This window comes from Salvelinus alpinus, chromosome 9 (genome assembly GCF_045679555.1).
Source record: "Salvelinus alpinus chromosome 9, SLU_Salpinus.1, whole genome shotgun sequence".
In the NCBI taxonomy this organism is placed as follows: domain Eukaryota; kingdom Metazoa; phylum Chordata; class Actinopteri; order Salmoniformes; family Salmonidae; genus Salvelinus; species Salvelinus alpinus.
The window spans coordinates 46,080,829-46,104,848 of NC_092094.1; the positions used below are offsets into that span (position 1 = coordinate 46,080,829).

General features: G+C 43.6%; 1 protein-coding gene across 2 annotated transcripts in view; it reads right to left on the reverse strand.

Moving 5' to 3' along the window:
- The window catches only part of LOC139530209 (voltage-dependent calcium channel subunit alpha-2/delta-4-like), an 81,584-nt gene that overhangs the window by 52,489 nt on the left and 5,075 nt on the right, over positions 1-24,020 (reverse strand). For both annotated transcript variants that reach the window (XM_071326406.1, XM_071326407.1), the window contains exons 2-14: positions 18,119-18,200; positions 16,193-16,309; positions 15,874-15,933; positions 15,442-15,604; positions 15,044-15,175; positions 14,714-14,774; positions 4,825-4,975; positions 4,487-4,561; positions 2,818-2,907; positions 2,570-2,683; positions 2,128-2,340; positions 1,422-1,499; positions 964-1,119 (exon numbers count right to left, since the gene is read on the reverse strand). In XM_071326406.1, coding sequence (XP_071182507.1) covers positions 964-1,119; positions 1,422-1,499; positions 2,128-2,340; positions 2,570-2,683; positions 2,818-2,907; positions 4,487-4,561; positions 4,825-4,975; positions 14,714-14,774; positions 15,044-15,175; positions 15,442-15,604; positions 15,874-15,933; positions 16,193-16,309; positions 18,119-18,200 — 1,492 coding nt within the window. The remainder of the gene's footprint in view (positions 1-963; positions 1,120-1,421; positions 1,500-2,127; positions 2,341-2,569; positions 2,684-2,817; positions 2,908-4,486; positions 4,562-4,824; positions 4,976-14,713; positions 14,775-15,043; positions 15,176-15,441; positions 15,605-15,873; positions 15,934-16,192; positions 16,310-18,118; positions 18,201-24,020) is intronic.

Here is a 24,020-nt window from a genome sequence, read left to right on the forward strand (position 1 = left end):
CTTTGGAGGGAGCCGAAAGTCCGTATTGCCCAGCGAACCTGAAGGATCTGGAGAAGGTCTGTATGGAGGAGTGGGCCAAAATCCCTGCTGCAGTGTGTGCAAACCTGGTCAAGAACTACAGGAAACGTATGATCTCTGTAATTGCAAACTAAGGTTTCTGTACCAAATATTCAGTTCTGCTTTTCTGATGTATCAAATACTTATGTCATGCAATAAAATGCAAATTAATTAATTAAAAATCATACAATGTGATTTTCTGGATTTTTGTTTTAGATTCCTTCTCTCACAGTTGAAGTGTACCTATGATAAAAATGACAGACCTCTACATGCTTTGTAAGTAGGAAATCCTGCAAAATCGTCAGTGTATCAAATACTTGTTCTCCCCACTGTATATCATAATACAGATATAAATGTTTATGTGAGTGCTATGTTCCACTGGATATGTTTGGGAAAAACATCCTATATGTGCTTTTAATATGGTTGCATGTTTGAAGTGTGTGCTCATGTGAATGCTATTGGCCACTGTATGTTTCAGGATGTTGCGGAGTTGATTCTCTCGCATTATACGGCTGAATTAAGTGTCTTTCCTTTCCCATTGTGATTTGTCTTTCGCTTTCGTTCGGTTCATTTCTATAAAAAAAAAATGTCTCTGGATTCTACAACATCAAATCGATATTATCTATATTAAAAATGGGAAAAAAGCAACCGTGTAAAAGTTTGTGATAATTGTTAAACACAATAGACCGACTGGCACTCTCAGGTAGCCTGAAACAAGTATTTGAAGGATTTGATTTGAGCCCAGGTTAGAGTTGTAGTAGTTTTTACTGTGGTAGCAGTACTGGTGACTGCAGTCATGTCTATAGTCGTAGATATAGGGACTGTAGTAGTATTAGTAGTGACTGTAATACTATAGTAGTGACTATAGTCAGAAACAAGCACAAGCTCTACAGCAGCTGAACTCACAAGAGGTCGTAGGTCAGGGTGTGCCAGGATGTAACCGTTGTTGGTGATGAGGAAGGCGTAACCATGTGGACCCAGCCTATATCTGGGAGCCAACTTCATGACCTCCAGCAGGGGGATGTCAGAACCCACCACACCCAGCAGAATCCCATGGGACAGCTGGAGGAGAAAGGGGGAGAGATGGGTTTATAACACTTGTAATGGCAACAACTACTGCAAAATGTCACTGCAACACTGCTGTATGGTACACACAGAGAGCTGCTTAATCTGGTTCAAACATGTAACACATACATTTTATAGCTGTACTTTACTACAGTCGTGACCTTGTCCCCAGGCTATTGGGGAAGAAGTGTCTGGTGCATAAGACTACAATTACAAATTCTACTGTTGTTACTTTGATTACCACCATGTTTATGTTTAAAATACGTTTGAATTCTAACAAAAGTTTTTAGTCCACTGACCGTCTCTTTCTTCTTGCTGAAGACAGGCATTGCCACGGAGGTCATGAGAAGTAAATTTTGAGCCTTTGTGGCAAAGAGCTGAAGGAGAAATGGCAACATTAATTATCTTTTGTTAATCATAAACCAAATCAAAAAGCTGTTGGGTCTGGTACTACTACTACATGTTCACTACTAATACCTGCAATAAAAAATCGCTGCACTAGAGGGTGCCATATAGTTGCAGTTGTTGGTAGCCTATCTTAAGCTTGGGAGAATGCATTCAATATTACCACAACGACTAATCAGAAGAGGAATGCACTACAAGAGCTTCACTATTAGACAAGCTGTATTTCCCACAGTGGCTCTTTTACCTCCTTCGTATTGGGCAGCTGTCAGTGTGAGTGAGTGAGTGTCAGGTCCGGTGAAAGAGGTGAGGTGAGATGAGAGAATGAGCGCAGTAGCAGGACAGAAGACAAACACAGGGAGGACTCATGAACAACACAGGTACACAGAATGAATAAACGAATGTACTGTAACTGGCAGCACCCAGGAGAATACAGCAGACAGTTGACTTTCAAACAGGACAATGTGAGGTGACAACCATGAGGTTAAATCAAACGCAACAACAATGCTTTGCCTTTGAAGCCCAAAAAGTGCAGTTCTGTAAGAACGGCAGAACGTAGTTATTAGGCAAAGCACACTGGGTAAGTACAGCTGCCGTACTCACCACTGAGTCCATGTAGGCCTCCGTCCAGATGATGTCATGATTGTGATTGATGACCATTGGTCGACTCAAGACATGAAGGTACTCCATGACATTCTCCTGTACGTCAGCCAGAGTGGAGATGTGTGTGTAGTAACCCTTATTGTTGCAGGCTATCCACTTGGTGTTGTCTGCAAAGGTCATCTCTCTGCCTATTAGGTAAGTGAAGAGCCGCACCTGAAAGAGACAGTATTGGAGACTGATATCCAATTCAGTAAGTTCATTGAGTAAATACTGAACAGGTTACATTGTAAAGGCCGTTAGAGTAATGTCCTCTATTATAGATCTAGCTTTTCTGGGTCAGTAGGGAAACAGAGAAGTAGAGTACAGCAAATAGGTATTTCTGTAGGTCAAGTGGGTGTGTAGTTATTCATATAGAGTAAATAGTAGTTTTGCCCTACAGTACCCTGCGATCAGGCCAGTTGAACTCTTCAAACACGTCCTTGAAGTCCTCCATGGCTCCATCTGTGATCAGCATGATGGCCTGGTTGCACAGGCTGCCTTGGCCCTTGGTCGCTGCCTGGGAGGAAGCACCACACAGAGGAAGAACTGATACTGGGCCAATAGCATTTGTGTGGAAGTATGTTTGTGTGGGTGGTTGTTATGTATGTGATTGTGTGTGTGTGTGTGTGTGTGTGTGTGCTGGAGGCAAACCTCGTTCAAGATTTTGAACGATTCCTTCATGGCCTTCGCAACTTTACCCTCTCCCTTCACATGCAGCTCATCCACCAGCACCTTAAAATGCTGGATAGTGAGAGAGAGACAGAGACAGAGACAGAGACAGAGAGAGAGAGAGAGAGAGAGAGAGAGAGAGAGAGAGAGAGAGAGAGAGAGAGAGAGAGAGAGAGAGAGAGTCAGCACTTTTTATGGTGAGAATGCAATGTGAAGTACAGACAATTATCAATCAATCAAATGTATTTATTAAGCCCTTCTTACACCCTTCTAAAACCCCAAACAGCAAGCAATGCAGGTGTAGACACACGGTGGCTAGGAAAAACTCCTTAGAAAGGCCAGAACCTAGGAAGAAACCTAGAGAGGAACCAGGCTATGAGGGGTGGCCAGTCCTCTTCTGACTGTGCCGGGTGGAGATTATAACAGAACATGGCCAAGATGTTCAAATGTTCATAGATGACCAGCAGGGTCAAATAATAATTATCAATTATGCAGCACAGCACAGCACAGGACAGGACAAGACAGCACAGAGCAAGACAGGACAAGACAGGACATTGTAAGGTCAAATAAACCAGTCTAGTTGACTGTATACCAAGGGAGTTTTTTTATGGCCAATATGACCTGTTTGCTGTCTCTGGTTGCTGGCTATTAATCACTCTGTGACAATTTTATTAAATACACTATGCCAATGGTTTTTGATTAATTGATTGATTAAGGAAAAATTATAATGCAAATAAGGAAATGTGTATTACTGTACATTTGTTTACTTAATAACACACCTGGTAACTACACAGGCATGGTTAACCTTAACAAGAGAGAGTAATTCTACTAGGTCCTAAGGGTAACCATAGTGCGTACCTCATTCCTGAGGTTATACCCATTAACGTGCCAGAGGCTTCCAAAATTCTCCTGAGAAGATCTGGTTGTAGGATGTAGGAGCATATTTAAAACTCAGAAAAACATTAAAAGTGTTTAAAGTGTCTGCTCATAAACCTATCAGCCCCAAGCGCAAAGTCGACGGGCCTGTCTGCCTGTCTGCCTACCTCACTGCCTGCCTGCCCCCCTGCCTGCCCCCCTGCCTGCCCCCCTGCTTGCCCCCCTGCCTGCCCCCCTGCCTGCCCAGCCCTCACTCATTTTACTATATGTTTACTGCTATGGTACAGTACATGGGCAGAGAGTGAATTATTGACAGATGAAATATAACTTTTTAGGAGGTTATACCTCTCACACATTGCACTACCTACGCACAAATCCTGCAGGCTAAAATCATATGGATTGATTTATCAATACATTTTATGCACACAGTACATTATAATTCTGTATCATATCTAATTTTGTGTTCTGCATACAGTATATATATATATATATATATATATATATATATATATTATATATTATCTACAGTAGGCTGATGGTTGCTCTCTGATCCACACTGGTCTGATGCAAGAAGTAGGGCCTAGGCCAAGAGGTGGAGCCAACTATGCCACACCTAGCCCAGAAGCATGCCTGGCAGCCAAGGGGGAACTCACTCTTCTCCCTCCATAGGGGTGTAATGTCATAATAGAACACTTTGAGTTGCTAGAGCCCTGCTGAGAGGTAAGGGCTCTGTGGCTTAGGTCCACAGTTTACCTGAAGCAGATAATGGACTTACCTCACGGTTGTCCAAATCAGCCTGCACCAGAGTGCCTTGGAAGCAGGGCTCTACGTAGCGCACGTAGTCAGTGTACTGTGAGGAGAAAAGATGACAAGCACGGGTCTTGTCAAGTCAGTCTGTAGTCCTGGCAACAGTGTACTGTAACAGTGTTGCAATGCAACAGTATTGTGCTATAAAGGGTAATGTGTATAGGTGTGATGGTGTAATGGTGTTGTCTTAGTCAACCAAAGATCAACTGAGGATGGCTGTGAATCTTTCACATTTCAATCCATGGAAATCAGAAGACCCTGTTTGAGATTGCCTGGCCATTGGTGCTTAGTGGAGGGTTGACTCACAGCAATGACGTTGACAAAGTCGTTCTCCCCCAGCGTGTCCAGGATGGTGTTGATGGTGTGTTTGGCAATGGTCATCTTCAAGCCTTTCATACTGCCACTGATGTCCACCACAATGATAATGTCCTTTGGTGAGGTGGCCGCCTGAATATACCTGGGGGACAGGGGGAGAGAAACAGGACTTTAACTCTATGGTGTATGAGAGGGTTCTACCACCGCTACAGCTTTTGTGGTACAGGGAGTAGGCTCGATCTCTCTTTTACACTGCGTCATGAAAATACTCTCCCCATAAAATTCACAACCCATTACATAACAATTGACAATTAAATATAAAGCTAGGCCTGCAGTATAGGCACTGTATAACATCACAACCACAGTATCTGAAAACCAGGCCCAGGACACCTTTTAACTGAGAGGAAAGATAGGGATGGCAGCCATATGCTACCTAAAACTTATCAGGGTCATTCCACAAAATGTGTGCCCTTTGACGTTTTAAGTAGAAGTTGTGAATCAATATTTAATTTCGAAGTCTGTTAGAGTCGACTGACGCACCGGTGTGTCAATCTAAATTACACAACAAAAGAATCCCCATCAAAATCCGTCAGTTTTTTTGCGTTGGATGCGTCTCAATCCACCGCATCCGCCAGTGTCGAACTTCCACATCTGTGGTGAAAGATGGCAGAGTTAGAGCGATGTTTGTCAGACCATGAGACATCCCAAAAACTCCATGGAAAGGGGATACTCTCACGAGCATGATGGTGTTCTCTGTTTCGCGGTACCGTCAATGTGCCATCTTCTGTTTGGTACTGTAGCTTCCGAACCTTTTGGGCTGCAAACTAATGGGACTCCACTGTGGAAAGGGGAGATTCTCACGAATACGACGGTGTTCTCTGTTTTGCTCTACATCCCCCACAGGAGACGTCTGAAGGTAACCGGTACTGGTAAAAAAAAACAGATGGAAGTATGAAGGTAGTTTTGTGCTTACAAAGAAAAAGGGGTTAAATATGTGTAGTATGTACATCTCCTAGATTTAGGACAGACACTTCAAAACCTTTTTTGACTGTCCATTTTGCTATTTATGAATGTGTTATTCAATGTGTTTCTATGGGTTTTAATAGTAAAGGTCAAAATCAATATTTTATCAAATATAAACTTTATGTATATTTTTTATGCCTAAAGGGGTCCTAAAATTCTAAATAAATTAGCTATATGATCCATAGTATGACCATCGTAAAAAAATATAATGTCAACTTAGCCCCCCCAACCTCTTAGACTCTAAATAATTAATGGAAGTGCCCTTTAATATAGACCACATGGGCAGCCCAATTATTTTGACCAATCACATCAGATCTTTTCACATCAGCTCTATTTCAGAGTCCATTAGCCGATGCCAATGGATTCCGAACACATACCAAAAAAGATTATACAGACAAAATACCAATTAGTGAACAAAATATCAGAATTGGGCTGGTTGTCAAAACGCAGCCATGGAGAATTCAATAAATCTTATGTTTTTATATAAATAAAGACTTGCTTAAGTGCCAAAATGCAGCATTTTGACATGTCCTTCCGTGCACCCTCTGTGACTTTTAGGAAGTTTTCAACCCATTTGATCCCAACATTTCTCCAAGTTTTTACCATCATTGTAACGCCCTATGAGCTCCAAAAGTATTTGATCAGTGACACGTTTTGTTGTATTGTCTCTGTACTCCAGTACTTTAGGTTTGTGATACATGATACAATGACTATTAGGTTAAAGTCCAGACTGTCAGCTTTAAATTGAAGGTATTTTCATCCATATCGGGTGAACTGTTTAGAAATGACAGAACTTTTTGTTCATAGTCTCCCCATTTTAGGGGACCAAAAGTATTGGGACAAATTCCCTTACAGTGGTTCCTTCTTTAAAAGCTGTGCCTTTATATATACAGTGCCCTCCGAAAGTATTCAGACCACTTAACATTTTCCACATTTTGTTACGTTACAGCCTTATTCTAAAATTGACTAAATACATTTTTTCCCTCCTCAAGCTACACACAATACCCCATAATGACAAAGCAGACCCTTTGCTATGACACTTGAAATTGAGCTCAGGTGCATCCTATTTTCATTGACCATCCTATATACTCTCTTTCCTCTGGCTAAGTAAAGTAAGGTAGTATGAATGCTGTAGTGAAGTCAAACTCAATTGAACATATTATAATTAGCAAAAAGTAAATAAATGATGCTACTAAACCAGAAAAAAGCTTGCGTATAGATTTCACATAAACTTATAGAAAAACATGGAAAAACAACACGCAACGCCTTTGTACAAGAATATGTCAGTAATGAGCTGCACTGTGAAGAGGTTATTGTGCATTTTCCAGTAAACTAATGGCAAATTGTCATTTCTTAACTGGAAACACTTGCTGCCACTAGCAATCTTGCCAGTAGCATACTGTGCCAAAACTGACTCCTCTGTTGACAACATGCACATCAATTGCTAATTGGCAGCATACTGTAACAGCTGCAGCCTATCAGAAAATTGCAGGCGGGGCTTTTCAGCTACGGAATGTCTTCCCATTTAATGTGTTCTGTTCATAAAGACTAAAGGGAAACTTCACCGTCAGACACTATTTGGAGTGTTTTTCCAGTATCCCTACATAATTATGAATGATGAGAGGGTGTTTTACAATATAAACTCAGCAAAAAAAGAAACGTCCTCTCACTGTCAGCTTTGTTCATTTTCAGCACGCCTGAAAATATTTTGTGTAAATATTTGTATGAACATAGCAAGATTCAACAACTGAGACATAAACTGAAAAAGTTCCACAGACATGTGACTAACAGAAATGGAATCATGTGTCCCTGAACAAAGCGGGGTCAAAACCAAAAGTAAGTCAGTATCTGGTGTGGCCACCAGCTGCATTAAGTACTGCAGTGCATCTCCTCCTCATGGACTGCACCAGATTTGTCAGTTCTTGCTGTGAGATGTCACCCCACTCTTCCATCAAGGCACCTGCAAGTTCCCGGACATTTCTGGGGGGAATGGCCCTAGCCCTCACCCTCCGATCCAACAGGTCCCAGACGTGCTCAATGGGATTGAGATCCGGGCTCTTCGCTGGCCATGGCAGAACACTGACATTCCTGTCTTGCAGGAAATCACGCACAGATCGAGCAGTATGGCTGGTGGCATTGTCATGCTGGAGGGTCATAACAGGATAAGCCTGCAGGAAGGGTGTCACATTAGGGAGGAGGATGTCTTCCCTGTAACGCACAGAGTTGAGATTGCCTGCAATGACAACAAGCTCAGTCCGATGATGTTGTGACACACCGCCCCAGACCATGATGGACCCTCCACCTCCAAATAGATCCCGCTCCAGAGTACAGGCCTCGGTGTAATGCTCATTTCGTCGACAATAAACGTGAATCTGACCATCACCCCTGGTGAGACAGAACCGCGACTCGTCAGAGAAGAGCACTTTTTGCCAGTCCTGTCTGGTCCAGCGACGGTGGGTTTGTGCCCATAGGCGAGGTTGTTGCTGGTGATGTCTGGTGAGGACCTGCCTTACAACAGGCCTACAAGCCCTCAGTCCAGCCTCTCTCAGCCTATTGCGGACAGTCTGAGCACTGAGTTCGGGATTGTGCGTTCCTAGTGTAACTCGGGCAGTTGTTGTTGCCATCCTGGTCCTGTCCCGCAGGTGTGATGTTCGGATGTACCGATCCAGTGCAGGTGTTGTAACACGTGGTCTGCCACTGCGAGGACCATCAGCTGTCCGTCCTGTCTCCCTGTGGCGCTGTCTTAGGCGTCTCACAGTACGGACATTGCAATTTATTTCCCTGGCTACATCTGCAGTCCTCATGCCTCCTTGCAGTATGCCTAAGGCATGTTTACACAGATGAGCAGGAACCCTGGGCATCTTTCTTTTGGTGTTTTTCAGAGTCAATAGAAAGGCCTCATTAGTGTACTAAGTTTTCATAACTGTGACCTTAATTGCCTACAGTAAGCTGTTACTGTCTTAACGACTGTTCCACAGGTGCATGTTCATTAACTGTTTGTGGTTCATTGAACAAGCATGGGAAACAGTGTTTAATAAACCCTTTGCAATGAAGATCTGTGAAGTTATTTGGATTTTTACAAATTATCTTTGAAAGACAGGGTCCTGAAAAGGGACATTTATTTTTTGCTGAGTTTAAATGTACTTTTAATCTGTCTATTTGCATATTTCAAGATATGGCATATGAGGGTGCGGTGAAAGATCCAATGGGTTGTCAATCATTTTGAAAAAACATTTGCTTGAAAACTGTAAATCAAATAACCATCCATCGTTAAGTCAGTGGATGAATCAAAAGGATTATTTTCTAAATATAGAAAAATGTGGGCTACAGAGAGAAGCAGAATAGTGCAGTTTGAAGCTATATGGCATGAAGTACTGCAAGCACAGGTCCAGGGAATGAGAAATTAGAAAGTTTTATTGTGAGATGGCAGGATGGTGGGATCAGGTGGGTCTGAGCAATTGTGAGGTCATTAATGTTTGTTGAAATTTGTGTCTGTAAATGTTGAGTTGTCTATTGTTTTTGGCTATGTATGTTTTTGTGTTGTACAAAAATAAATATTAAATATTATTTAAAAAAATGTAATAATACAATTATGCACTATAGCTGTCTATGACGAGTCATGTTTTGTAGCAATTATTGGTTCGAGGTACAAACTTTCTGAAGTTTGCTTGTTAAGTCACTGGTAAGTGTAATATCTTGCGTGGAATTATACTCACTGGCCACATAGCCAGCCCCTTCTCTTGAGTGCTCCACTCGCTGTGTGTGGTTGATCTGTATCTTTGTCATACTTGCATTTCGTTAACATTACACTCTGCCTCCCAGGAGTACCCGATCATGGACACCATGATAGCTGCCACGGTCCACCCGGACTGGGAGATTATAGGGCGGAACCCGCAACTGAATCCGGGATCCCCCAGAGTCTTTGATGCAGACTTGAAAGCCACATATTGCTCCCTCTGCTCTCTTGGCCGCCTTATCAACATGGCTATGCTGCTGCAGGCCTACCTGTACCTGCAGACTCTGTTGCCCCGGCTGCAGGAGGGCAAAGAGGAGCTGCTGAACGCCACCAAAGGTCCATGTTAGGACTACAGGAGGGCTTAATGAATTAATGAACACTATTCAGAGCGCAAGGGCACCGGCTACAACTGCGGCTGTTCTGCTCTTGGTGCACTGGTTGTGCCCGAGTCATGCGGGGTGCAGCATGTCCTCCAATACCTGCAGTCTCACTTCGATGAGGGTTTGGCAGCCTCTACTCTGAGAGGGTATTTGGCCGCTATATCTGCCTGCCATGTGCGGTGGATGGACAGGCCAGTGGGGTGCCATATCCTTGGTCTCCAGGTTTATGAAGGGGGTTCATCGCCTGCGTCCAGCTAGGTCCCGCTCAATGGTGAACTGGGATCTGGATGTGGTCTTGGCAGCTTTGGCAAAGCCGCCTTTCAAACCGTTGGAGTCTGCCTCCCTGAATCACCTCTCTGGCTTTCTTGGTTGCGATTACTTCCATGAAGAGGGTGGGTGAGCTCTATGCTCTTTCAGTAAGTTCTGAGTGCTACCGGATGGACCCCGGTGGGAGGAGTATATCTCTCCATCCCAATCCTTCATTCCTCCCAAAGGTTCTGTCAGACAGGCATGTGAACATCCCTTTTATCAGGCATGTGAACATCCCTTGTGCCCGGACCCCCCTTCCACATTGACGGCCCCTGCGTCTTATCCGCTGGCTGGCCAGGTCCCTCTAGCATCGACTAAATCTGGTATGGGTATACCAATATATTGGAGTTATCCAATATAGTGAAACATAACAAAGGTTACGTATGTAACCAGATTTATGTGAGCTATATGGATCACTCCAATCCTCTACAGTGCTAGAGGTGCCTCAAAAATGATGTAGAGAACGCGTGTTGCGGCCTTGGGGTCTATATATAGGGGTGGACTTTAGCCGTGACACAGGTGTATACGGGAGTAAATCTTTAAATCCTCACCTCAGATGCATCCCTCGGCCAGGGAGTGATACCAATATATTGGAGTGATCCATATAGCTCACATAACTGTGGTTACATACGTAACCTTCTATATCTAGGTTCACTAATTTCCCCTGGCTTTGTAAAGACTGCAGCCCTACTTCCTTGTTTCCACCGTTGAAGGCAGGCTTTTCAAAATGGAGCGGTAGTAGTTTATAGGTTCATAGAAGCATGCTAAATAATTGGGTACAATGGCTGCTTCTGAAAAAACATTTTTTTATGTTCTTTTACATAGTAACATACTATTTATTTGAGTCGGAATACATTTAAGAGGAGTTGAGACTACGAGAAAAACTATTGCGAGACCAGCAAGCAGCGGCAGCAGCCTAGACCAGATGGACCAGCACTCAGGAGAGCAAATGACAAATTAAGTTGTTTTGCTGTCAGTAGCTAGCTAGCAATATAAGCTTTCTTTTTACATAAGGCAGTGTTGTTCAGTACAGCACAATTTGGTGATCGATTCGGCCATAACGGGGCTTGCTAGTACCTCTACAAGCCAAGCTAGCCAAGTTTAGCTAGCTAGCTGTGTATTTGCTATATCTAAAATATACTGTACTACAGTCTGTAGTCTAACGTTATAGCTAGCTATCTAGCCTAGCTAGCCTCAGTGCCCTTTCATTTGGAGCAAAACTGGAGAATTGTTTTGATGATGATGGCGGAGTACAGGAATGACTTTGTCTTTATGATTTATATCAGTCTTGGAGTTAATTATACCTGTGTGTTGTAGCTAGCTAGCTAACATGTGTCTGTGAGATGTCTCATATTCTACACCATGCTGCTACAGTACAGAGAGTACACAATGATTGCCAATGAATGTGTAACTAAGTTTTCGTCTTTCTCTCACAGACAATACCGTTTGATAAAAAGAAGTTGACTCTCAAGAGGCGATGTGAAAGGTCCCATAACAGCAATCTCCCATTGTATAAAAGTGACTCCGAACTCACGGCACTACCCAAAAACACACCATATGCAAGTATTCCCTTTGTAGAACTGTTTTATTTATTATAAGCGTTAGTATATTTTTCTTATACTGTATATATGTCATACATTGCCATAACTGTTCCTGCATCCTGCTGTGTAAACAACCGGGTCTCCAGAAAAAATATAAGCCATGTCTACTTATTTGGTATATTGACAGACTAATCTATTTTTATTGAAACATGTTTACTTACCAACAAAGTTTAAATGAAACACCAACTCCCTGCATGATTTGTTTTAGCAGTCAGACTGAAGCTAGTTTATTTTGGAACACTTCACATGTGACATTTCACAACTAAAATCATGTGAAAACATTAAAAAAATACGTATTTTTAAAGACTTTTAAAGGCTTTTGAAGCACTTCACATTTGATCAAATGTGCAATTCCATGTGTTATCACTGTTAAAAGCTCAAATATTTCCCTACCTGGGATTTTAACACACAACCGCTGGATTTAAGGTACGCTAATCCTTCTGCTCTTCCACAAAGTCTGTAGCATTCCCCTAAACATTCTTTACCTACAATACATCTCTGCAGTGCCATCTGCAATTTAATTGACAATTTAATTGACTAATATCAACAATTTGAGGGTTTTCTGTATAGTTCAGTAATGTTGATGGGGCACATGATTAAGTTTTAATGTTACTGCTGAATCAATATGATAAATATATTTGTTTTTCTTACGTGTATTTTTAACAAAGAGATTTACTTTGAAGTCCCAAGTGTAGGAATACAGGTGAAATCCTTTACTGACATAGACATGATGGCGTAGCAGGAAGATCATAATGCCGTGAACCAAGAGGTTATGAGTTAAAATCCCAGGTAAAAACATGTTGAATCATAATAATTACTGTATAAATAAACATGCACAATACAGTCATGTACAGTGCATTCGGAAAGTATTCAGACCCCTTGACTTTTTCCACTTTTTGTTACGTGACAGCCTTATTCTAAAATGGATTTAAAAAAAGTAAAATACTTCATCAATCTACAATCAATACCCCGTAATGAAAAAGCAAAACCGTTTTTTTGAAATTTTGAGAAATGTATAAAAAAACGTAATAATGAAATAACACAAGTTTTCAGACCCATAACTCAATACTGTGTTGAAGCACCTTAGGCAGAGATTACAGCCTAGAGTCTTGTTGGGTATGACGCTACAAGCTTGGCACACCTGTATTTGGGGAGTATCTCCCACTCTCTGCAGATCCACTCAAGCTCTGTCAAGTTGGATGGGAAGCGTCACTGCAAAACTTTTTTCAGGTCTCTCCAGAGATGTTTGATTGGGTTCAAGTCCAGACTCTGGCTGGGCCACTGAGACTTGTCCCGAAGCCACTTCTGCGTTGTCTTGGCTGTGTGCCTAGAGTCGTTGTCCTGTTGAAAGGTAAACATTCGCCCCAGTCTGAGGTCTTGAGCGCTCTGGAGCATGTTTTCATCAAGGATCTCTCTGTACTTTGCTCCGTTCATCTTTCCCTCAATCCTGACTAGTCTCCCAGTCCCTGCCGCTGAAAAACGTCCCCACAGCATGACGCTGCCATTCGAATGCTTTACCGTAGGGATGGTGCTAGGTCTCCTCCAGATGTGATGCTTGGCAAAGAGTTCAATCTTGGTTTCATCACACCAGAGAATCTTGTTTCTCATGGTCTGAGTCCTTTGGGTGCCTTTTGGTAACTCCACGCAGGCTGTCATGTGCCTTTTACTGCAGAGTGACCTCCGTCTGGGCACTCTATCATAAAGATCTTATTGCTGGAGTGCTGCAGAGAAGGTTCTCCCATCTCCACAGAGGAACTCTTGAGCTCTGTCAGAGTGACCATCGGGTTCTTGGTCACCTCCCTGACCAAGGCCCCTTTCTCCCGATTGCTCCGTTTGGCTGGGCGGCTAGCTCTAGGAAGAGTTTTGGTGTTTCCAAACTTCTTTCATTTAAGAATGAAGGAGGCCACTGTGTTACCTTCAATGCTGCAGAAATGTTTTGGTACCCTTCCCCAAATCTGTGACTCAACACAATCCTGTCTCGGAGCTCTACAGACAATTCCTTTGACCTCATGGCTTGTTATTTTGCTCTGACATGCACAGTCAACTGTGGGACCTTATATAGACAGGTGTGTGCCTTTCCAAATCATGTCCAATCAATTGAATTTACCACAGGTGGACTCCAATCAAGTTGTAGAAACAGCTCAAGGATGATCAGTGGAAAGATAAAGCACCTGAGCTAATTTTTGAGTCTCATATTGAGTGTAGAATGATGAGGGGAGAAAAATGATTTAATACATGTTAGAATAAGGCTGTAATGTAACAAAATGTGGAAAAAGTCAAGGGGTTTGAATCCTTTCTGAATGCACTATGTCAAATATGTAAGTTGAAAACGCTATGTTTAAACCACTGTGTGTGTATCATAACATCTTATTTTTGTTTGCAGGGCATCACATGTGAAACCTCATATGAAATATCATCACAAGCATTTCAAAAACACATGGTTTCACATGTAAAATCCACGTGAAACTTCATGTGAAATATCATCACATGTGAAGTGTTCCAGAAACACAGGTTTTCACATGATTTCAGAGGTGAACATCCACATGTGAAACTACCACTGTGAAATATCACATGTGAAATGTTCCAAAAACACATGGTTTCACATGACTTCACATGTGCAAAACATGTGGAAATGTCACGTGAAATAATGTGATTTTCAACATGTGAAATCATGTGTTATTTCCGTAAGGGAAGTCTAAGGGTGTAAGAGGTCACAGTATTAGTGTCTAACTCTTACTCTTACTCTTGTCACCGTGATACCTGTCAGTTTCCTACTCTGGTCAAGGGCAAGGCCACCCTAGACACTACTAAATGCAGAGATAGTAGCTTACCAGTTACGGTTCCTGCAGTCAAAAGCAGCCACACCATTTGAATCTGGAGTCCATTTGATACCTGTATAAATGATACAGTCACACAATCTCCACAGTCAGCAAACATCATGGCATCCAATTAAATTCTACAACACCGCTGCAATTTACATCATAAGAGACCGTTGACATGATTTATCTATGCTAGTATGCTTTTATGTTTTGCTGTGCTATCTTTTCTGAAATGTTCTATTCTAGATTTAAACATAATTCTGTGCTGATTTATGCTATCAGCTGTACGGAGCTGTGGGCGTATGACATCAACATTGTGTGGGCGACTGCCTAGTCCTTTACCAGGGTAGATTCTGAAGAAACCCGAGGAGCTGCCAAAGTACTGCCAGGTGAGGGTGGGGTCTTTCTTGAAGTTATTGATGAACACGTCATTCAGAGCCTCCGACATGTAGATTCCATTGAGGATGTAGGGATCTTTACACAGGGGAGATAGAGAGAGCAGCAAATGAGTGAGATGGAACATGTAACATCACATATAGCAATACCTTTCACTTTAAAGGCTGACTACGCCACACCTAATCCAATGTTCTTACATGCTACTCGCTGAATTCAATGTGTGATTTATGTAAACATATGTGTTACGTGCATATATAAATTAGGATTTGCATCCAAGGGCATCAAGTGAGGATTTGGATCCAAGGGCCTGCAAAAGGCCTGTTTCAACTTCACCACACACACACCTTTGTTGTAGACATTGGTGGGGACCTGTACGTCACTCTGCATTGTGTTGACTGGGATGTTGTTGAAATGCTCATTCTCCTCCAGAGGAAACTCCCCACCCAGCTCTATGAAGTTACCATCGTCATTCATTGTGTTCACCAGCATGGAGTTATAGTAGTCAAACTGGAGAAGGAAAAAGCACGAGGTAGGTGGAAAAGTTGCATTCAAATGCATCAAGTGTGATTGGAAGTCGGGTAAGTTAGCAGTGTATATTCTATCAGAAACTAGCTTCTTCTCATGGCATTGTGTGTTTTTGTGGTCATCAAAATGTGCATGATAGTTAGACATTTCATTATCTCTATTGTGGTACTGTAGAACAGCTTTGTGATACTCATAGTAGCATTACTTTGATACATCTGAGACCTCACATTCCCACAGACAGAATGACAAACCTGTAGAGTTTTGTTGAACTCGTGGTACAAATCTGCATCCTCCGCAGACTCAGCCAACCGCTGAGGAGAAAATAAAGAGATATTCATTTAAAGACGTTTTGCAAACCACAAGCCCAACCACAATACTCATGGTTAAAGTTCTGGGGGTGGCTACTCTCATATTGCAAAGAGTGTATAACAGCAGGGGACATCAACAGATGGTCCAATGGCAAATTCTGGTCTGCGAGGGGATCTAATGTGGCTCGCCAAAGTTTTCTTATGGAATTAAAAAAAATAAAAATAAACGTGTGTGTGGCTTGTATCCGACCGTGGTACTCACCTTAACAGACTTCATCTTGGACCCCAGCATTCTCTCTATGTCCTCTGAAAAGTCCCTCACTTGGGCTCTACCATCGATGTCCACTATCTTGATAATGGACTCTACATCTCTGAATTTCTGAAAAGAACAAGGGAGATGTTGAACCACGTCTTTAAGTTTGCCTGATATGTAATATTTGATCATCTGGTTTCCCATTTGTACAGAAAATGAAATACAGCTCCAATTGCAGCATTGTCATGCTAACGTGGCACGTATCATTCTCTCTTGGAGCTGATTGATTCAGAGAGTTAAGTGTGAGCCATTAGGTAAAGCCATTTGAAGACGAAACAGAGCTCTCTGACTTTACTTGTATCTTAATTACTCGATTAAGTCACTCACTAATCCTAATTAATCCAAGCAACCCATATACTGAAGGGTGAACGCGTCATACTGTGTATTCTAAAGCTATTAGAGGAGTCATGACTGAATAGCTCTGTTGGGGAGAGAGTTCAGCTATGCTAGATACAGGTATTTTTCCTCTGGCAATTCACAGGTACAATGAGTACACAATGGTCATCATAATGTCAGGAATATCAGATATTGAGGTAGATCCAGTACGTAGCATAGACTACATCAGCATACCATAAAATAGTAGTTGAAAATTGAAATTGAATTATTATAACTAAGAGTAGAGACAAGCAAACAAACTAAATAGTAAAGACAAGATTGGAACATGACCATCTGAAACAAGTACAGGAGGACACAACATCCTGATTATCATTATGGTAAAGAGTTCCTGGTTCCTACATTATATTAGTGTGATCGCATTTGTAGCCTAGCTGCCCTGTACCATGTGTGTCTTTGTCTGCTGCCTTGGGCCACTAGCTGTGCCAAGTATCTCCCTTCCCTTGACTCCACTCCACTCCACTCCACTCCAATCCACTCCAATCCACTCCACTCCACTCCACTCCACTCCACTCCACTCTACAGTGTGCACTGCAGAAAGAGTGTGACCAGCTGGCTCACTGTACCTTAGTGGACATGATAAGATTACAGGTGACGGATGAACACAAAAAAATGAGGGTTCCTCAAGGGTTCTTTGGGAAGGGTTCAAGAAAGCATTCTTTCCTCTTTTAGTGATAATTAAAATGTAGGGACAGCAGCTCATTCGAATATTTTAGGGAATGGTTTGGGCACAACTCTTTTTGTTCAACGGTGAGTGAGAGTGTCATTACAGTTTATGTAATCTGTGGTGTTGTGCAATTGGATGGTATGTGTGACTACGACCAGTGACGGTGTCTAATGAAAGATGTATGCCCTTGTGTCTATTGAAAAACGTTGACTAAGGCTGTAGTTCTCAATTCTCTCCTCAGGGACCCCCAGCTGTGCCAGAGCTAGCACACCTGATTCAACTTGTTAATAAATACAATGAATCCACTGGCATTTTAAGAATATAATATGGCCACTATTCCAGACTAACTTTTGAGATTAAAACATTTTCTTTATAGAACCATTCTCCATAAAGGTTCTATAAGGTTCTATAAAGAACCATGTATAAATAACCTTTTTGGGTGCTACATAGAACATTTTATTAATGGTTCTTTATATAACCTTAGGAAAAGGTTCTTTATAGCACCATACAGGTTCCATTTAGAACCTTCAGAAAATAACCTTCTGCTATGGTTACCAACCAAATAAGCCTTATTTGGAACTATATAATGTAGAACCATTTGTTTTTAGTGTGTGGTGTTAGAAGAGAATATGGGGCACCACATGAGGTTATACATGTGATGAGACAAGGAAAGTATGGGGAAGATGGTGATCAGTGGGTTGAAATGGTAGATCATATGTGTGGTTAGTGGAGCTGTTTTTGTCCTGTGGTAGATGTTAATTCGGTCTCATTCTCGTTTAGGGAACAACCCCCAAATAAAACCCATATTTTTTTACCTTTTGCAGAATGTTAGCTCCCGAGTATCTTGTGGCAGCCTCGCGTAGTTGCACTGAAAGGACATTTGCCCAAACTTGGACCCTGAGAGAGATAGAGAGAGAGAGAGGTGATGGATAGTGAGGGATGATAGATAATCTATCATCCTGTCCATGATAGAATATAATCATCAAGATTTTGGCCTTGCTGTTTACATGACACTCTAAACCCAGACTGGACTCATGTGCCAAAAAAGGCCATGAATATCACAACTGTAATGCCAAATTTGTTTAATCTGTCCATGGTTGATGTGGGTCAGTAGAAGGTTCCAGGTGCCCCTCAAGCACGATTGGATTTTAAGCATAGGCGCGGGAAGCTGAGAAATATGTTGTGCCCCCGCTACAGACGGCTACACCGGTCTGCTAATAGTAGTAAAGTAAAGGCCCAGTGCACTACTTCTTTTTTATTAATTTTCAATTCAGATTTTTCAGGGGGTGCTGCAGCACCCTAAGCACCCCTACTTCCCGCGGCTATGATTTTAAGGCACCTATAGAACTTTCTCTTTATATGTCAACAGACAGACTACCAATGTGGTGTTTTATGGAAATCAAATAGAATGAGGCGTAATGCTATTTGTTTGCTCCTCACGACCTCATTACAAAGAATGCCGCCAAGGGAGATGCTTGCCGTTTTACAATCTTGTAACCAATTGTGCTATTGTGTATGTTTTGTCGTGTTACTTGTAACTTGTTTTGTAAATAATGTTTCTGCCACCGTGTCTTATGACCGAAAAGAGCTTCTAGATATCAGGACAGTGATTACTCACCGCGTACTGGACTAGTACTTTTTCTTCAGCGATTCGGACAGGAAGGATTTACTTCAGATGCCTGACAAGGCCCTCATCCCCGTCATTCGCAGGAGAAAGAGACAAAGGTCCGTGTGCCTTGGAAGGATCCGACGCCGAGAGGGTAATCTACCTTTACCGACAGTCCAATTAGCCAACGTACAATCAATCGATAATAAAATAGACGAACTACAATCAAGCATATCCTACCAACGGGACATTATAAACTGTAACATCTTATGTGTCACCGAGTCGTGGCTGAACGACAACATGAATAACATACAGCTTGTGGGTTTTAAGCTTTTTCTGCAGGATATAACAATGACCTCTGGTAAGACAAGGGGTGGCTGTCTATATATGTTTGTAAACAACAGCTGGTGCACGAAATCTAAGGAAGTCTCAAGGTTTTCTCACCTGAGGTAGAGTATCTCATGATAAGCTGTAGACCATACTATTTGCCAAGAGAGTTTTCAGATGTATTTTTCGTAGCTGTCTATATACCACCACAAACTGATGCTGGCACTAAGCTCAAACTCAATGAGCTGTATACAGCCATAAGCAAACAGGAAAATGCTCATCCAGAGGTGGCGCTCCTAGTGTATGGGGACTTTAATGCAGGGAAACTCAAATTCGTTTTACCTAATTTCTACCAGCATGTTAAATGTGCAACCAGAGGGAAAAAAACTCTAGACCACCTTCACTCCACACACAGAGATCCGTACAAAGCTCTCCCTCGCCCTCCATTTGGCAAATCTGACCATAATTCTATCCCCTCTGCTTACAAGCAAAAACTAAAGCAGGAAGCACCAGTGACTCGGTCAGTAAGGAAGTGGTCAGACGAAGCAGATGCTAAGCTACAGGACTGTTTTGCTAGCATAGACTGGAATATGTTCCGGGATTTTTCCGATGGCATTGAGGAGTAAACCACATAAGTCACTGGCTTCATCAATAAGTGCATCGATGACGTCGTCCCCACAGTGACTGTACATACATACCTCAACCAGAAGCCATGGATTACAGGCAACATCCACACTGAGCTAAAGGGTAGAGCTGCTGCTTTCAAGGAGTGGGACTCAAACCCGGAAGTTTATAAGAAATCCCGCTATGCCCTCTGACGAATAATCTAACAGGAAAAGTGTCAATACAGGACTAATATTGAATTGTACAACACCGGCTCCGACGCCCGTCGTATGTGGCAGGGCTTGCAAACTATTACAGACTACAAAGAGAAGCACAGCCGCGAGCTGCCCAGTGACACGAGCCTATCATACAAGCTAAATTACTTCTATGCTCGCTTCGAGGCAAGTAACACTGAAGTATACATGAGAGCATCAGCTGTTCTGGACGACTGTGTGATCATGTTCTCCGTAGCCGATGTGAGTAACACTTTTTAAACAGGTCAACATTCACAAGGCCGCGGGGCCAGACGGATTACAAGGACGTGTACTCCGAGCATGGCTTGACCAACTGGCAAGTGTAATCATGGACATTTTCAACCTGTCCCTGACTGAGTCTGTAATACCAACATGTTTCAAGCAGACCACCATAGTCCCTGTGCCCAAGAACACTAAGGTAACCTGCCTAAATGACTACCGACCCGTAGCACTCACGTCTGTAGCCATGAAGTGCTTTGAAAGGCTGGTCATGGCTCACATCAACACCATTATCCCAGGAACCCTAGACCCACTCCAATTAGAATACCGCTCCAACAGATCTACAGATGATGCAATCTCTATGGCACTCAACACTTCCATTTCCCACCTGGACAAAAGGAACACCTATGTGGGAATGCCATTCATTGACTACAGCTCAGCGTTCAACACCATATTGCCCTCAACTCTCAACACTAAACTAAGAACCCTGGGACTAAAGACCTCCCTCTGCAACTGGATCCTGGACTTCCTGACGGGCCACCCCCAGGTGGTAAGGGTAGGTAACAATGCATCCGCCAAATGTTTGTTTGGTAAGTTAGTCTAGTGGCCAGCTAGGCCGAATTAGAGCTTGATTAGACCCCCATTGATTTTCTAGTCAGTCTCACTCAGATATCATATTAAAAACTGCAAACATGTCTCTCTGCCCCGTGGCAAAATGTGTAGAATTGCATCAAACTAGCTTTAAAACATCAACATTTTCTTTACACCCCATGGCAAAATGTGAAGAATTGCACAGAATTAACACGAAAACTAAAAATATGCATGAAATTAGTTTGAAAAACCTTCTCTTTGCCTCATGGCAAAATGGAACTGCACAAAATTAACTCTAAAACTGTGGCCCCTCATGATGAGTTACGATTTCTTGTGACACCCACCCCCATCAAAGTTGCCCATCCCTGATTTAGAGTGTGGTATTGTGTTTAAAAAAATGTAAGAGCTTAGGAACTCAATTGGTGTAGTCCATAGGATCGAAAATGGATGAATGCAACAAACATGTCTCTGCCACTAACAAATATAGTCATGAGTGGTAACTCTACAATTTACTCGAAAGGCAATGCACTCTGGGAAATATTTGAATAAGGATTTAATTTAACACTGTTCTGGTGTCTATTTGGGTCCACAGACTCCACACTTTTGGTGTTGTTAATTATTTATTTATTACACTTGAGAGTTTGCTGTGTAAGCATCCAACTTGCTGTATGCATTGTTTACAATTGGCTTTTGAATTACAGTTTTTTCAAGTATCATAAAATAAATGTTCAGTGTCATGTCGTAGAGCCATACAGTAGTTGAGCGTCGCAACTTATTTATACTTATCTGTACAAAATATTATTGGTTAATTGGTTTCACTTGTGTCACGCCCTGGCCTTAGTTATCTTTGTTTTCTTTATTATTTTGGTTAGGTCAGGGTGTGACATGGGGGATTTATGTGTTTTGTCTTGTCTAGGGGTTTTGTATGTTTATGGGGTGTTTTCTAGTCTAGGTGTTTGTATGTCTATGGTTGCCTAGATTGGTTCTCAATTAGAGGCAGCTGTTTATCATTGTCTCTGATTGGGAACCATATTTAGGCAGCCATATTCTTTAGGGATTTCGTGGGTTATTGTCTATGTGTAAGTTGCCTGTGCCTGCACTTTTCGTATTTAGCTTCACGTTCGTTTTGTTGTTTTGTATAGTGTAACGGTTGTTCTCCTCCTCGTCTGAGGAGGAGCATGGATCGGACCAAAACGCAGCTGGTGATGAATACATGTTGATTTATTAAACAAGACGAACACGAAGCACACTTGAATAACTACAAAACAACAAAACGACGTAGACAGACCTGAACATGTGAACTTACATATAACGAAGAACGCACGAACAGGTACAGACTAAACAAACGAAACAGTCCCGTGTGGTACAAACACTGACACGGAAGACAATCACCCACCAACAAACAGTGTGAACAGCCTACCTTAATATGGTTCTCAATCAGAGGAAACGTCAAACACCTGCCCCTGATTGAGAACCATATAAGGCTAATTTCCAATGAACCTAAACATAGAAACACATAACATAGACTGCCCACCCAGCTCACGTCCTGACCAACTAAACAAAGCTAAACAAAGGAAAATAAGGTCAGGAACGTGACAGTACCCCCCCCCCCCCCCCCCCAAGATGCGGACTCCGGCCGCAAAACTGAACCTATAGGGGAGGGTCTGGGTGGGCATCTGTCCACGGTGGCGGCTCTGGCTCTGGACGTTGTCCCCATAGTCAATCCCCGCTTCCGTAGCCTCCTCCCAATGGCCACCCTCCAAATTAACCCACCTGGATTAAGGGACAGCACCGGACTAAGGGGCAACACCGGAATGAGGGGCAGCACCGGACTGAGAGGCAGCTCCGGACTGAGGGGAAGCACCAGACTGAGGGGCAGCACCAGACTGAGGGGCAGCACCAGACTGAGGGGCAGCACCAGACTGAGGAGCAGCACCGGACTGAGGGGCAGCACCGGACTGAGGTGCAGCTCCGGACTGAGGGGCAGCTCCGGACTGAGGGGCAGCTCCGGACTGTTTAACGGCTCTGGCTGGTCATGGCTGGCTGACGGCTCTGGCTGGTCATGGCTGGCTGACGGCTCTGGCTGCTCATGGCTGGCTGACGGCTGTGGCTGCTCATGGCTGGCTGACGGCTCTGGCTGCTCATGGCTGGCTGACGGCTCTGGCTGCTCATGGCTGGCTGACGGCTCTGGCTGCTCATGGCTGGCTGACGGCTCTGGCTGCTCATGGCTGGCTGACGGCTCTGGCTGCTCATGGCTGGCTGACGGCTCTGGCTGCTCATGGCTGGCTGACGGCTCTGGCTGCTCATGGCTGGCTGACGGCTCTGGCTGCTCATGGCTGGCTGACGGCTCTGTCTGCTCATGGCTGGCTGACGGCTTTGGCTGCTCATGGCTGGCTGACGGCTCTGGCTGCTCATGGCTGGCTGACGGCTCTGGCGGCTCCTGTCTGGCGGAAGGCTCTAGCGGCTCCTGTCTGGCGGAAGGCTCTAGCGGCTCCTGTCTGGCGGAAGGCTCTAGCGGCTCCTGTCTGGCGGAAGGCTCTAGCGGCTCCTGTCTGGCGGAAGGCTCTAGCGGCTCCTGTCTGGCGGACGGCTCTAGCGGCTCCTGTCTGACGGACGGCTCTGAAGGCTCAGGACAGACGGGCGGCTTTGAAGGCTCAGGACAGACGGGCGGCTTTGAAGGCTCAGGACAGACGGGCGGCTTTGAAGGCTCAGGACAGACGGGCGGCTTTGAAGGCTCAGGACAGACGGGCGGCTTTGAGGGCTCAGGACAGACGGGCGGCTTTGAAGGCTCAGGACAGACGGGCGGCTTTGAAGGCTCAGGACAGACGGGCGGCTTTGAAGGCTCAGGACAGACGGGCAGTTCAGGCGCCGCTGGGCAGACGGCAGACTCTGGCCGGCTGAGGCGCACTGTAGGCCTGGTGCGTGGTGCCGGAACTGGAGGTACCGGGCTAAGGACACGCACCTTAAGGCTAGTGCGGGGAGCAGCAACAGGACGCACAGGACTCTGGAGACGCACAGGAGGCTTGGTGCGTGGTGCCGGAACTGGTGGTACCGGGCTGGAGACACGCACCATAGGGCTAGTGCGTGGAGGAGGAACAGGGCTCTGGAGACGCACAG